Source organism: Atractosteus spatula, chromosome 6 (genome assembly GCF_055471065.1).
Source record: "Atractosteus spatula isolate fAtrSpa1 chromosome 6, fAtrSpa1.hap1, whole genome shotgun sequence".
Classification (NCBI taxonomy): Eukaryota; Metazoa; Chordata; class Actinopteri; order Semionotiformes; family Lepisosteidae; genus Atractosteus; species Atractosteus spatula.
This window is the reverse complement of record NC_142711.1, coordinates 21,269,087-21,284,561: the sequence shown is the minus strand read 5'-3', so window position 1 is coordinate 21,284,561 and position 15,475 is coordinate 21,269,087. Positions and strand designations below refer to the sequence as shown.

Here is a 15,475-nt window from a genome sequence, read left to right as displayed (position 1 = left end):
ATGGGTGGAATGACAAAAGGGATTTTAATTGTTAAACTTGCATCATACTAAGCTGAGAAACAGTGCAACTATGCATGTTTTCAATGCAGTGATTCTTCTAAAACATCTCCATACACCATATAGTCATTTACTCTTTTGGAGCTAAATGACTCCATAAAGGATCTCCCTAGGGAAACAATTTTACAACAAGGTACAGATTTTTATAATATAGTTACCCTAATGAAACTACAGTATAATTTAATATATGATTAGTATTTGTTGCTGTATTAAAACAACTGCTCAATTAGTGTTAAGAGAACACTGTTTGAATAGCAATTAATATCTATTCTTGAAATAGTCAACTCCATAGGCCAATTACTTAATAGCTAGTTTATGCACACATAACTACACATCGCAGTTTTTGAAAGGCTTAGGCAACAAATATTCCCTTTTTTGCAGCAAATTAATTTAGGTTTTCAAAGGGAATTGTTCAGCTCCCATCAACGTTTCAACTTGCAATAAGAAAGTTTGACATTTTTCATTAAATACAACAATATGTAAAAACTAGATTTTTATGCTCAGAATTTGTTTAGTGGAACAAATGCCTCTTATTTTGTTTACACACTAGAATACATCAGAGGAAGCTCAAACAAAGGAAACCACAGGCAGCCCCACAAAGTCTACAGAAACCCCAAAGCTAGAAAGTCTCGTTTGCAATCTGAACACCCAATTAAAAAATGTACGGACATGTGCAAAAGTTTATTTCTGCAGCTCCCTGAAAGACAACACTGGGAATGTTTACCAAATACTGAAAAACTGTGGAGTCTGGTCTGGTAAAACGTATGTGGTCCTTGAGAATTAGATGTGTCTGGCCTACAGTATTTAAGCTTCAAAAACTATAGAACTGCTGTATAGCATTATATTTTTAGGTACGTATCAAAACAAAATTACTACACCTTGTTTTATACAGGTCACTTTAAGTCATGTTTTCCTACCAGGGAAACCTGTTAATCAACCTGTTAATTACTAACAACACATTAGTAAAGACAAATGGGTTTACAGTCTTTCATGCTCCTGAACGCTTTTTTTAGTTTCATGAAATATTCTATTTTTTTACACATCTCTAATTATGTTTCAAGATAATCTCAAGAGTACTATAACTGATTAATAAAAGCTGGTATTTATTTTTTGTGGAAGCTTATAAAAGTATGCATGGGAGAGTCTCTCTATATGCATGCCTTCTCGTAAAATGAATATTTTCTGTACAAACACACACATATGGAAACCATAAAAAAACATACAAATCAGTCATGGCAATCCACTGAAGAAGAAAATATAAAATCTTAAAAAGCTTTAAGACTTCAGGTATTCTTCTTCTATATGCAAACCTGTCCGGTGAAGGTGCAGAACAGTTTGACTTGACATATCTAGTTTCTCTCCTATCCTGTCAGGAGAGGTTTCAATACACAGTGTAGGGAAGGGAAATAATTTCCACAGTGCCCTCTAGTGGGACTTGTTAGGAACTGTCCTCTCACTGCTCACTGTATTTCCAGTAGTGTTGCCATGTAACTTATTGGTCTTTAGAGACTCCAGCAAACTCTTTATCCTTTCGCTGGCAGGTTCCCTTTTCCTCCTCTTCCGGCTCTTTCCCGGCTGGGAGACGGAGGGCAACAGGAGAGCAGCCAGGCCCCAGGCTTGGTCCCCAGTCCTGGAGGGGCTCCTCGCTTCACCCTGCGCCAGGATCCAGGAGCTCTCCTTGGCCAGCTCCACAAACCTCTCCAGCTGGGTCTGGTTCACATTCTTGCTGACGTTGAGAGATGGTTCAAAGGGGTTCTGGATGTGCAAGGGGGAGGTGTCTGGCTTGTTCTGCTCCTTACCCTACGAGACAAAAAAAAAAGATACCAGGTGCAATACTGAAGGTGAAGCCAAGACATTCCTGATCATAAGGAAACACTCTTCTGAAAATCCCATCCATGTCCCCAATGATGGGTAAAGCGAATCCAGTTGTATTTAAAATGTCTTCCAAGCTTTAATCTCTGGTGACCGGTGTTAAAATACAGCGCCTAGTTGTTGCCGTGAGCAGTTGGCATGACTGGGCGTAATGCGAAGTCCTCTCTCGAGACAGTAAGTCAGAATCAAATTAGCATGGGGGAATAGAGGCGACTCTAACCGCAGGACTGAAAAGCCCTGTTACTGCACAGACGAGGCACACCACTAGCAGGGCAGAGAAGGGAGGGTGACAATATGGCAGCCACTGCTTTGTAACGGTCTAGGGCAGAGATGCCCAACCTTGGCCTGACAGAACCAGAGTGTCTGCTTGTGCTCCTTTCATCTAAACTCCCAGGTACTGAACGGAACCATTATCTGAACAAACAGTTCTCACATGATGTTTTCTGGTCCGAAAAAGTGGAGATTTTTTACTCGCATAATGAAAACCAGCAGTTACAATCCTGACATTATTGACTTGAGTTAGAGGGAGAGAATGTCATAAATCCGCTGGCAAATAACAACAGGGGGTCGTACTGGAGCAAGAACATTCAATGTGGAACTCGTCTTGCTCTGGCTCGCCACCCATGGACACCAGGATTGGAAGAGCCTTTAAAGACAAAACGTTGTATTTTGAACAGGCTGGAACTTAGCTGTTTTTTCACCGCACACTGCTTGAACCATCCATGGCAGAAAACCACAATTCAAACAAGCCAGCAGCACAAAACTAAACGTAGATCTGTAGACTAATTTGGTTCAGTTAAATGACTTTTTATAAAGTCTCCCTGATCATAGGAATAACGTTTGTATAAAAGTTAGTGGCAATTGTAATCCTAATGTTTGCATTGAAATGCAAAAACCAAGAGTTTAGCATGTAAAAAAAATATTGGGCACAAAAATTGAAACAGCAAAAACATTTTCCTGCATTCTAAATTCATCCTAACGCATAGCAAAGACACAAACATGTCCGTGTTGTGGAAAGGTTAAGTTTAACCCCTCGTTCAGGCATTTATCTCAAACCTTGCCGTAAACCGAGATGAAAACGTGCTTTCATGAAACCAAAATGTCAGAATAGTTTAAAATACCAGCTACAGTGTATAAGTATCCACAGCAGATATATCTGTAATGTGGTTGAATTCTATTATCAATCCTCATGTTTTAACTTTTAGAAATGTGCTTGATAGGCACACTGGTTCAGGTCCCAATTTTACTTTTAGTTAAATTTCCATCCCCAGATTATTTCAATTGATTTAAAAGCCTTACTAGCTGCACTGTACAATGTATAACAATATCAGAAGTACATTTAGAGTACTTCTACCACATTTGAGGCACAATTTACATTGTGGTTCTACGAAAAAAAACAAAAACAAGAATAAGATTACAAATCCTATAGATGGAGTGAGAAGACCAGAGGGTTCAACACAGTTATCCGTCACCATACACAAACACTAAAGCACGCAGATTAGGTAATGAAATGAGGAAAACTTTGAACCAGGCTGTGATTTGTGGCATAAAATGGTAGGATTTAGTTCAAGTTTTAAAATAAATGGAAATCATTAATTATTGCACGCAAAACCTCACCGGCCTGCCCATATATCCATGTATCCCATTTAACTGAAGAGCAAACACAGGCTGTGAGTGTTGATCATCAGAACTGCCACCCCAGTTCGCGACAGCTCGAACATACTGTAACAGCGACTTTCCCAGACTGGACTGCGCACTAGGGACTAAACAGGACTGGGTATCCTCCATCTGACAGGCACAAATCACGATGACCATAGACAACAAATGAAAGAAATCAGGACAGCTATTTTATCCCATTGAATTCCTCTTGAGAAGCCTTTGAAAACTGAATCCCAGGCCATCCTTTCCGAAGCATCTTCTTAAAGCCACAGTTGCCTGCTCCGGTTAAAACAGATACCTGCACAGCTGTGCTTATTTCTACGAACACACCAGCGACAGACCTCCAGCCCTGGTGAAGCTGATTTTACTGAACTGTCTTAGAGGGCCTTCACACAGCTCGAAGTCCACAAAGCTGTCACCACTTTCGCTTTACTTTTCAGCGTGGAATGAACCTCTACTTGTTCCTCTGCAGCTCTCATGCTGAAAGAGCTCCTCACTCTATACCTTGGAACACGAAGTTCACGTTCAACAAGGTCCTCGGGAGCCCTTGATTCCTCACGACCACTCCAGTGAAAGGTGAATGCAAACGCCTGAAGCACAAACGCCCCAGGCCGGCAAAGGCACCAGATGACGCATGCGCTTGTGGGTGATCTATCAGTGTTTGGTTGACGGAGCCCCCCCCCGGGCTCCTATGATGTACCGGTAGTCTCCTTTCAGGAAAACCTGCTCAGTCCCAAAAAACAATCAATCACTCTTGAGGCATTTATAGTACTGTCTGTACAATTTCTCTTCATCTCCTGCAGAACAACTCTTCGATCTTCAATAAAATCGACAGGAAAGCAGGGACAGGTAAACTCCTCTTGGTTCTCAATTTCTCTTCCTTACGAATCCACGGCCAGTCTTCTCTTCACTGGGAGAAGCATGTTCCCCGTCTCCTCCGAGACCTACTGGTACGCTTTGCCTGGCTTTTCCACTGGCACCCAGTTTCCAACTATAAACAGCACCAATCTACTGCTCCCCAGAGACTCTGGAGAATTATAATTAATCCAGGAATACATATTAAAAATTGCTAAATTCACTCTCGATCCATCTTTACTAAATCCAATCCATAACAAAACCCGTGCAAGTTTTTTTTTTTATTATCTCTGTCTAACTCTTCAAGCTTAAACTGTTGTTAGGACTGCCTATGTTAAAGCACAGGGGAAAAAAACATCTCTTATGCTATCTAAACTCTCTGCTGTTCAACTATTAACTCCCTCCCTGAACTGCAGGAGCATATATACAACTCCCAAACCTCTGCACTTGCCTGGAGATATACTCTGACTGCTCTCCTGGGGAATGTCCAATTACCCACAGGGCCAGTCACATGAACCCTTTCCTGCCTGGAGAATTCCATTCCACAGGAGTCCAATCAGTCAGTCAAGGCAGGTGTCCAATTTACTCTCTAGCAGGTGGAGGCTGTAACCAAGCCCACCTGGCATCACAGTGAACTATAGTAAAAGGGGTGTTCTTACACTCACAGCTCACAGACAAGACATTATTCGAAACGTCTTTTAAGTGCGAGCCTTCTAAGCAACTTCTGCTGCACAATAGTCACAATTATTTAAATTCGTCTTTGCATTTCTGGTGTATTTTCTTCTATGAACTTTCCACAGGTGTATGAACTTGTACCACACGCTCCAAATTCTAAGCGTTATTCCAGCTGCTTGCGTACCATCCTTATTAAAATGAGATGTGGGCAACTGCTCTGGGTCAAGTAGAATGACATATTGTCCTTCTGGTCTGTTTGAAAAACTGATCAAACGTTCCCTACGTTTTCAAATTATTAACTGTATAAGATCATGACAGAGTCTTACCTTTCTTATGTTGATGGACAATTTACCAAAGGCAAAGTTTGCATAGAATTCAAAGAATTCCTGAAGAAGATGCTCTACAGAGAGAGGAAGACATATATGAGAATGACAGAACTATAAAGGTATATTTACACTACAAAATAGCATTGATGTTTACCCACCTAAGGTTTCTGTGTTTTCTGGAACATTAATCTTGCTGAGGTTGCTAACAAAAGTGCAGTCATTCCCTTCAATGGTAACTTTATCCATGGGTCCTTATTGAAACAGAAAATATGCATTTTTTAAAGTCAATGCAAAACATGTAGATAAAACTTTCCTTTATACTTTACAGTGGGTTTGAGTTTCTATAACAGAATCAAATTAGTGGAAAGAGGTATAAAAACCAACAATGTTTCATAAAATGACAGCATCTCACTGCATCTGAAATGCAATGAGTTGAATGTTAGGGATCACGTTAAAGAGAATTCAGTTTTCAGAATAAAATCGTATATTAATGTTTTTATGAAAAAGTAAGACTGCACTGCTCAATTCATTTGGTGACCACTGGCACATTATTGACCTCAGAGGTCTAAGGAGGAGATAATTGGATAACTGAACACCTAGACTACAAAGACTAGACTACATCTTGTTCAAAGTGCACGTGATTGTCCATGAATTGTGCTGGTGTGTGAGTCTTTCATGCTATCCACTCTTTTCCTGATTTTCATCTCCTAGGATCCTTGAGATCTTATTGATTTTTTTCAGAAAAGTCCAATAAATAACTTGCTACTGGTTTTTAGTTACAAATTGCCTTCATTTTCCAAACAACCGTTATTGCTAATTTTTTCTAACTGTAATCCCTAGATTTGACAACTTCTTTGCAACACTAAACCTCCTCTTAAATATGTGACAGACTATCTAAGAGTGATGACAGTACACAGTGTACTCCTTTAATGGGGAAGGTTGTGTGTATCAGCTGATATATTAACTTAACGTTAAAAACATTCATTTATATGAAGATATAAGTAAAGTACAAACTTTTCTTATTTTTAGGCAATGGTTCAAAGATGTAGCCTACATTCTTCATCAGGGTATTCATCACCCCTTTTCACGCGTACAGCATTCCAGGTATTATAAAGAAGGCTGATAGTAAATAGACAGTGAACTTTTTAGAACAAACAAAATCTTGTCAAAATTGCAAGACAAAAATCTTTTTTATTCCATCAAAGAATGCAATGCAGTGGACAAGATTTTTTAATCTAACTGTAAACTGCACCTAGCTAAGGGGAATGGTAAAACACTACGATGACATGAAAGCTAAGCTTTACTGGTCTTATTTCAGAGAACCACAGAGTGCCATTTTAATCAACAGGTGATTTTTAGCCATCTACCCTGTCATCTTCCATGTCCTTGTCTATGTAAATGTAACACATCGCCATAAATTAGAAATACACACCAGCATCACAACTCAATCGTAACTTAAAAAGGATGTACTGTTCATTGACTGTAGAATAGTATTATACACCATTACAACACTGTATGATTACAAAGGGAAATAGTTAGTTTCAGCATATTTAACATATAGTTGTTTATAGTGTTGCAAAGAAGTTGGCAAAAGTCAGTATTTAAGTTTTGAAATAGGCCTTTGTTAACGAAAAACCAGTGACCAGTTATTATTTACTGGATTTTCCTGCATAACTTATTAAGAGGGCAGCTGAGCATATTTATGCTTTAACAAGTAGGAATATATTAATTTGGTAAAGGTAAAAATGCTTATATAACACAGAAATCTAAAATTCCAGCAGCTTTTACTGTACCGTAAACAGGCACCATCCTTTGGATCTTACGTAAAAACCGAGGTCCTGAGTCTCAGTGTTCATTAAAAATCCCAGGATTTTTCTCAAAAAAAGAGAAGGGGTGTAAACCCCAGTATCCTGGCCTTTATCAATCATGGCCTCCTAATAATCCCCATCTATGAGCTGGCTTCAGTACTGTGCCCTTCTTCCCACTAACAGCACGTGTGTGAGCATACTGGAGCAGTTTGGCTGCCGTTGCATCATCCAGGTGGGGCCTGCACATTGGTGGTGGTGTCCAGAAAACGTATTTTTATTATTATTATTAAACTCAGTCAGAGCGCATGTGAAATGTGCTCCGGGAGGGGGGGGGGGGTGACTACCTGCTAGCTCCTTCAGTCTGTCGAGGGTGGGTATGACAGGAGACTTTCTCTTCTGCAGGAAAAAGAGGACCATCATGGTGAGGGAGAAGTTGGTGAGCCAGGCTCCCGGGATGCTGCTGGTGATGCCGTGAACTCTAGCCCAGCAGCGGATGCTGAACACCAGGGCTCTGACCCGCCGGTCCAGGCTCCCGTACAGGTAGAGCAGCTCCGAGCTCTTCAAGGCAATCCTGCAGGGAGAGGGGACACGTGCAGCATGCCTGAGCGCACACCAGACCAGACCACACAGGGCGAGCGACCCCTTGGGTGCCACTGGAGCACACCTTTACTTCAATGTGTTAACTGGGAGTCTTCATCAAAGCCAGGCTAATCCTGAAGAAAACACTGTGGTGAGGAATTAATTGCTAATTAATTAAATTAAATAATTTCAGCAAGATTTTAGAGTGATTATGCAACACTTTAAATATATCTATATTAGAAAATGCACACAATGTCTCACTGCCAACAACCAAGCAATCATCATAGTGCATTTTATATAATCCTTTGATGCAAATAAAGTCCCAAAGTGTTTTGCAAGCTATTTTTCTTTGACCTAGATCCAATGGCATTCCTCAATATCAAATCAAGAAGGAGGTTAAAGTGAGATCAGTGGAAGTATTAGGATTGTCATTCTACTGCTTGGTATCTTGTTTGAGAAAATGGAGTCGTCACTGCAGCTTTGGATATATGGATATATAGGGGCCAGGAAACCACAAGGCTGTCGTGAAGGAAAAAAGTAGTTTCAGGTCTCTTTAGTGAAATAGATCAGCACACAACGCTATTTGGCTTCCTCTCTCAGTTTCACATTCAAATGCTGAGATTGCATAACATTGTTAACATTTGTTCTAATATCATTTCAACATTAAATAAAAAGAAAAGGAAACTAGAAAGATTTTGGAAAGGAGCACGTGGAAAATGTTAATGTTCTGCTAATATTCTGCTAATAAAGAGTTCCCACTCTTGGGTTGTGGGAGTATTTGAAAAAGCTACCCAGCTATGTTTTGATGCTGATACCCTGAATTCTTCCAAGAAATGGATGGATGAGATTTATTAGCTACTAACTACGAAATGACCTAGATAGGCTCTTATTTGTAATGTTTCATGGGGTACCTAACAAATCATTAAATTGTATAAGAGAATCTTTCTATCTCAAGGTCTATATTCGAAAACTATGCTTTGGGATCAAAATACATAAGGAGAAACAAATCCCGGCCATGATATTCAAACTTGGGTCTGTAACACTGAACCAACATGAACAGGAAATAATTTTACCTTTCTTGATCATTCCCCTGTCTACCAGTAGATGGCAACAGTATTCTAAGCTTGTACAACATTTAATTTTATACCTTTATATTTGACATGCATTACTTTTAAAATGTTGTGTAAAAAAAACTTTAATACTGAAAACAGTTCATACAAATTGGACTGTTATGTCAAAAATACAAATCAATAATTAAGACATTAAATTACAACATTGGACCAGTAATTATTAACCGAACAAGCTAAACTTATCCTGCAATTCACTCCATTAAAGTAAAAAAAAATCTAAAAAAGTAAACTCAGAATTTATACGCACACTATACAAATACAATACTTAAGATGCAGCAGACTACTGAGTCTAATCCATTCATTTATGCATCACATGGACTCCCTTTCATTGTCGTCTGTATCAGGTATCAGAGGTGTGTCACAAGCCTAATTCTGCACTCCATTCGCTGAGAGACTAGTTCGCAAACTACTCCCCACGGCAGAATTAGTTTCCAAAGCCCTCCTCAGCTTCGTGTTTGATGGTATTTAAGGACACTTTAAAAGATAAGTCTCCAATTCTAAAGCTGCTGCTGCTACCTCATTAAGCTTGCGTCACTGAGGAACTTCTGGGCGGAAGCAAAAATACTAAATGTCAAGTCGTTTAGAACTTTGCTTATTTGCATAGGGTGGGTTAAAGTAACAAATGTCACAGTAACCATACAGCAATGAAAAGCAGAAGTGAAAAACATGCTCTTCTGCTCAGAGTTCTGAAGTCCAGGATGTTGTTACGGTGGCCACAAACGTCAGTGCAGAAAAACTCTCTATAATTCGATGTATCTATTTAGTTTTTGGTTCTACAGGTCCAGAACTTACTGTGCGCTATGTACAGTACATGGTACAGTATATTTCTACATATGTTCATCAAGAATAAAGGAAACTGAAAGAAAGCCAAAAAGATATTGCACCTCCTTCACAGCCGGATGAGATACAGGTCCCCGCACTTTGACCATGGGTAAACCTTATCCACAAAATGTGTGGGTATGATATGGGCCTTGCATGTATTTTACCCCCTATTTACAGCCTGCAAACGGCATGCTAAACTCCAGACCAATCAAGCCTTCATAAAACACAGCTAGTCATGTTTAGTCTGCACAGGCCTTCTCCCCTCAGTCTGCGAGACTCACCTGTTATTGGCCGTCAGGTCGCACTGGAAGCCAGAGGGCTGATGAGCAAAGCGGACCAGAGGACAGCGGGCATTGAGGATCTTCTGCACCCCGACACACCCAGGACCGAACTGCTCAATGCACTTCCCAATTACTGACAGGATGCTCTGCGTGGCGGCTCTTTCAGAGGAAACCCTCTTCAGCTGGTACTCCAGGGAGAAGGTGCCTGCTGTCTGCGAGACGACAAAGTCACAGCTGCCTATTACTAACCTGGCGCAGTGTACACCAAGCGACAAGCACAACTCTGGGCCTTGTGCATGTTATCTTTACAGGCTGACTTCAAACTCTTCACTGCAGCTGAAGGCAAGGCATGAGATCTGTCACCTGATGGAGTTCAGACATAAGAAGATCTGAACCTGGTTTGCTGATAGCAGAAACAGCACCGTTAACTGTACAACAGTCATTGCACTTCGTGTACAATGACTGTTGTTAAGCACATTGGGGCAGCTATGAGAAAGAGTGCACCTCACATACAACATATGTTATCTTGCATGCCTCTCATTTCCTCTGCTCAAGACATTGGTATTATTAATTCCCCCCCAAAATGCCTGTGTTGTGCAATCTGTGTTACTAAATGCACTGCTCAGTTGACAGTTTTTAATGTATTTCAAGAATACAACTAAAGCTTTGTTAAAAAATCAACCTAATTAGAAAAATAAGGGGAATGAAATCAAAAGACATATTCCCTTTAAAAGATAGGATAGTATGACAGCTGATATTCAAGCTGTATTACATCAAAAAATAAACCTAAAGTACCTGAAAAAATATTACAAAGAGAGATTCTAAAGAGTCTTATTAAATCTATTCTACATTAGTCTCTTAAAAATAGTTTTAATTATAATTATAATAATCAGTATAATCAATTATAATATCATTACAATTCTAATTTAGTTTCTAAGTAAACTAAATAAAGTAAAAAGTAAATTTCTAAGTAAAGACCAGTACTTTATCTTCATTTGAGTTACACACATCAGTTGCAGGAACAATAAGCTATCTAGGAACAGAACTCTAAGAACTGTATCTCTTCTTGTTTTTGAGGGTTAGAAAGCTGACTTATAACTGATCTTATATGAGTTGTAGGAGTCAATACACACCTGTGACTCACTTCTTCAGTATAACAACCGTGTAAGGCAATTCAGCTTGTCCGCATAAGAGGTGTATAAGCATAATTTCATTATACAGAAAAAAAAGCATTTCATTTTCTAATGATATAAAGTATATACAAATTAAAAAGAAAGATCTCTACATTATATCTAAAATATAAATTAGCCTCAATTTCAAAAGCATTATCTTTAGCAAGATCAGATCTTTGGTTCATAACTTTGCAGCGCTTCAAAGCCCAACAGATATTTATTAATTAAAGTAAAAATAATGAATGAAAATAAAGGAACAGAGACCTGTAAGGGAATGAAAATTTCTGCTGACTACTTCAATCTCTTTATACATCACAAAACTGTCTAAATTCATAAAACAATGATCCTTTTATGACCAAAATACTAGTCCAAAAATGACCAAAAATTCAAATCTGAATGGTTTAATTGAATCCACGAAATAAATAATAATAATAATAATAATATACTGAAAGGCATTACATTGAAAACAATAGAATTTGTTGCATTTCAATACCTCTGTATATATTTAAACTTTGGCTTTGGGCAAATGAGTCTTTAATCTGTAATGCAATCAGTCTGCAGGAAGTCCACCCTAGGTAAACTTCTTTGTGTGTTATTTCTGCTTTAGTATGCACCAAAGGAACAGACAAAAAAAAAGAGAAAGCAATAAATGATGAAAGGAAATGGTAGTGTACCTTCTTTAAATTCCTGTCACTAATGGCATCCAAATCCAGGAACATATCCAAGTCACAACCTAGCTTCCCAAACCGGTTTACAGTGGAGCCAAATGGCCTCACTGTGCATTCTGGAAAGTATGCTGCTGCAATGTCTTTCAGTAAAGAGCAAACTAAAAAGCGCAGACGAATGCTTTCCTCAGTCAACTCGTAGGTATCTGTAAGGGTGTATAATTGTTGGTCTATCTGAGATTTAAAAGAAAAGAGACAGAAGACCTTCAGTTATTCATCAACCTTCAGGATCCTGTAACAAATATACAATTTGAAGATATCAGCAATTGTACAATAAAAACGTCCAAAATCCTAGGCCTGGAAATATACAGTACTATAGCACCAACAATTTGGCTGTGGCTAAACAAATAAGAACAACATTTTAGTTTTTGACATACATTATGAAGATTAGGAAGTTGGAGTGGGGAAAAAGAGAAAAAAACATTTCTGATGTTGCCATGAAAAAAAATCTTTCTACTGTTCAGTGTGGAATAAACCCTAACTTGTTCCAGTAGTAATAAGGATCCACAGGTTCTCTCCTATCACAGCAGATACCAATTAATAAACTTTGGTTGCAATAGCAAACACTTTCTTTTTCAAAACCATTCTTTTCCAGTTCTGGCATTCATTATCGCAATACTTAGAGCATGTTACCATAGGCAAATTGCACATTTTCTGAATTTTTTGAAGTATGACACAATGGGAAAAAAAATAAAAGTTCACGACATACTGAAACCAGAAGATTCTTTACAGTACCAGTATAGAACATTGAGAATGTTAAGTCAATTTGAGAAACAGGCTTTCTGAAATAATATAGAAATTTTTAACATTGCTGGACTTGTAAAAAAGGTAAATTCTTACACTGTCTGCTTTGGAGAGCTTCTGAATGAGTTCACTGATAGGAACAGGAGACTGTGGTAGGCACTGTACAGATGGCTGGGAACTTGACTGGTCAACAGGGTTATTTAATTTAAGTGAAAGAAGTCTAGACTTGAAAGGGACAGTTGCTTCGTGCTCAATACTGGGGATGCTGGCTCCATCCTGAAGTGATGCAACACTTTCTTTCTTAGAAAATTCCACCACAGCGTACACACCCTTCAAGAAAAAGAACACTACATGAGCCAACTTACATTCTATGATATATAATCAAGGATACAATTTTGACATTACCTGATGTGAAAAAATTATGTGTAGCCAAACGACCTAAGCAGTATATAAAACAAATACACCTAAAGAATGAAAATAAGAATGAGCACAAGGAAACACACAGAAAAGAATTTATATAGCCTTTTAATGAGGGTCATTGAAATCCTTTAAAATGCAGTCTTCTCCATCTTTTCTTAAGGAATTTGTGTGGATTACAGATTTATAGTACAGTAATCTCACCTGCTGTAAAGTAAAGTATAAGTACTTACAAAACTTTCATAGAAGAAGAAGGTATTGATATCTCCATGTCTTGATAAATAGTTCAGAAACTTTTTTTCAGTGATTTTGTGAGGGCAGCTTATAAGAACAGACCGTTCTGCTTGTTCTTGCCTTTCTTCTTGAAGCATATAAAACGATTTTCTTTCATCAACAGGTTCTGCTTGTAAAAGAAAATAATACACATAGCCCCATGAGGCCAAAAGAAAATGCCATACAATCATCTTGGATGATTTTTTTACATTTTATTAACGTTGAGTCAAGGCTAAAACAATTAACAAAGAGTAATTAAAGAGAATATGATGGTTTGAGTCTGAAAAACGTTCTGATGTTAAATGATTAAGTATTAAGTTTAGTTTTCAAGGCACTACTGTTCCCTTAACTTGCAATAATACACATATAATTTGGGGATTATCTGATCCTGCTGATTTTGTGATTGTGCTCCTGACATGCTTAAGGAAAATAGTAAAATTAGAATGTACTAATCCGATTATTAGTCTGACAGAAAAATTAAGAGGCGCTCTTTCAGAACCTTGTCATTCGTTCGGGTTAAAGTAGTCAATAATTTCATATTTTCAATACGCAATTTTCAATGGCATCAAACGTTGTATTAACATCAACAAACATCGATAGAGTTTCGCGAACTGGTGTTAGAACTTAGTCAGTTTGTACTACAATACAGTCAACACCATAAACAGTGGGACTGTTACAGATCTGACTGATATTGCTAAAATCACCCGACATATCTCAAAAATGTTTGTTTTCAATTATTCTGACAAAGCCTCATCCCTTCTCTAAAAATAAATTTAAATGAGGCACCAGTAGTTTTCGTACATAGTAGAGGAAGATAGTACATAGATATTATAAAGGATTTCACCGGCAGTTTTTTTTATTAAACGTTCACGTGGACTAAACAAGTTGTTTGCAAAAATCTAGCTCATAATCAGGTAAGTTTTCATCATTTACATTGTACTATATAAGTATTTAGGTCTAATACCAAGTTCGTTTTTCCGGCGTGTTGTTTCTTTTTTAACAGCTACATTACTTGAGCTTGTCTGTCTCCACGACGTGAAATTCAGTCTCTCTATGCTCTTCAAAGTACTCCTCCATCCTCTCATACACAACCTGCACATCCACAAGGAGGACGCCATTGCTGTACTCGGCATGAAGAGAAACGCGCCTGCGTGTTGTCTCGTTGTACGGCAAGCGCAGAGCACCGTTCAATTCCGGGAAATTCAAAATAACTTTTGAGCACAGTACGTAGAACAGTACTATAACATTAACTATTTCAAGGCCACGATGGTGGTTGGGGATCTCAGTCTCAGCCTATCATTTTCAAAGGTAGCCATTTAAAATGTTATGTAAACAAACAGAAATGTTAATGCCAGCAGCTAGATCACCCTGCAATTCCACAACTATCAGCCCACCGGCCCACTGAAACTCAGCAGAAGTGAGCCTGGTCAGTACCTAGATGGGAGACTCCTGGAAAAGGTGTTATTGGGGCTAGTAGGAGGCGCAGTCTGTGTGGATCCTAGTGCCCCGGTATAGTGATGGGGACACTATACTGTAAAAACGTGCTGTCCTTTGGATGAGACATACAACTGAGGTCCTCACTCCCTGTGGTCATTAAAAATCCCAGGGCATTTCTTGAAAAGAGTAGGGGTGTTAATGCAGTGTCCTGGCCAAATTTCCCCCTGGCCTTTATCAATCATGGCCTCCTAATAATCCCCATCTGTGAATTGGCTTCATTACTCTGTTCTCCTCCCCACTGATAGCTGATGTGTGGTGAGCGTTCTGGCGCATCATCCAGGTGGGGCTGCACATTGATGGTGGTGGAGGGGAGTCCTCCTTGGTAGAGTGTCCAGAAAAGAGCTATGACATGAAAGTGTAAGAATTATTATTATAATCATAAGGTCAATTTCAGTTAAAATGATCATTTCACTGAAATTCAGTTCGATATTATCGTGATTACTGATGTTATAATGAAGCATATGAAACTGACCAACGTGCATTTTTGTGACTGATTATGCACTGTGCATCAAAAGACATTTAACTGTATATACGATTTTAGAAAAAGAATGCATACAGATTTGGGACATTTATTAAATGGTTT

The 15,475-nt window shown here is 38.6% G+C and overlaps 1 protein-coding gene across 3 annotated transcripts; it reads right to left on the bottom strand.

Annotated features, from left to right (window-relative positions):
* Positions 1 to 722: 722 nt before the first annotated feature.
* Positions 723 to 14,528, bottom strand: mtpap (mitochondrial poly(A) polymerase). Of its 3 annotated transcripts, none has more exons than XM_088919675.1 (9): positions 14,360 to 14,528; positions 13,356 to 13,525; positions 12,802 to 13,035; positions 11,911 to 12,135; positions 10,065 to 10,276; positions 7,597 to 7,823; positions 5,603 to 5,695; positions 5,445 to 5,518; positions 723 to 1,857 (listed from the first exon to the last, which is right to left on the bottom strand). In XM_088919675.1, exons 1-9 carry the CDS (start codon positions 14,526 to 14,528, stop codon positions 1,483 to 1,485), a joined length of 1,779 nt encoding a protein of 592 aa, XP_088775801.1. In that variant the 3' UTR covers positions 723 to 1,482. The 3 variants fall into 3 exon arrangements, with proteins under 3 accessions (XP_088775801.1, XP_088775802.1, XP_088775803.1); XM_088919676.1 differs by having other exon boundaries at positions 13,356 to 13,522; positions 14,360 to 14,517; XM_088919677.1 differs by having other exon boundaries at positions 13,356 to 13,522; positions 14,408 to 14,514.
* Positions 14,529 to 15,475: the final 947 nt, after the last annotated feature.

Bases quoted from the DNA above. Each gene is read 5' to 3' on its own strand.
- mtpap (XM_088919675.1), bottom strand. From the start codon at position 14,528: ATGCCGAGTACAGCAATGGCGTCCTCCTTGTGGATGTGCAGGTTGTGT. The intron at 13,036-13,355 runs GTAAGTACTTAT...TTTTTCTTGAAG, and splicing joins TCTTCTTCTATGAAAGTTTT to GGTGTGTACGCTGTGGTGGA. The intron at 12,136-12,801 runs GTAAGAATTTAC...TTTAAATCTCAG, and splicing joins AGCTCTCCAAAGCAGACAGT to ATAGACCAACAATTATACAC.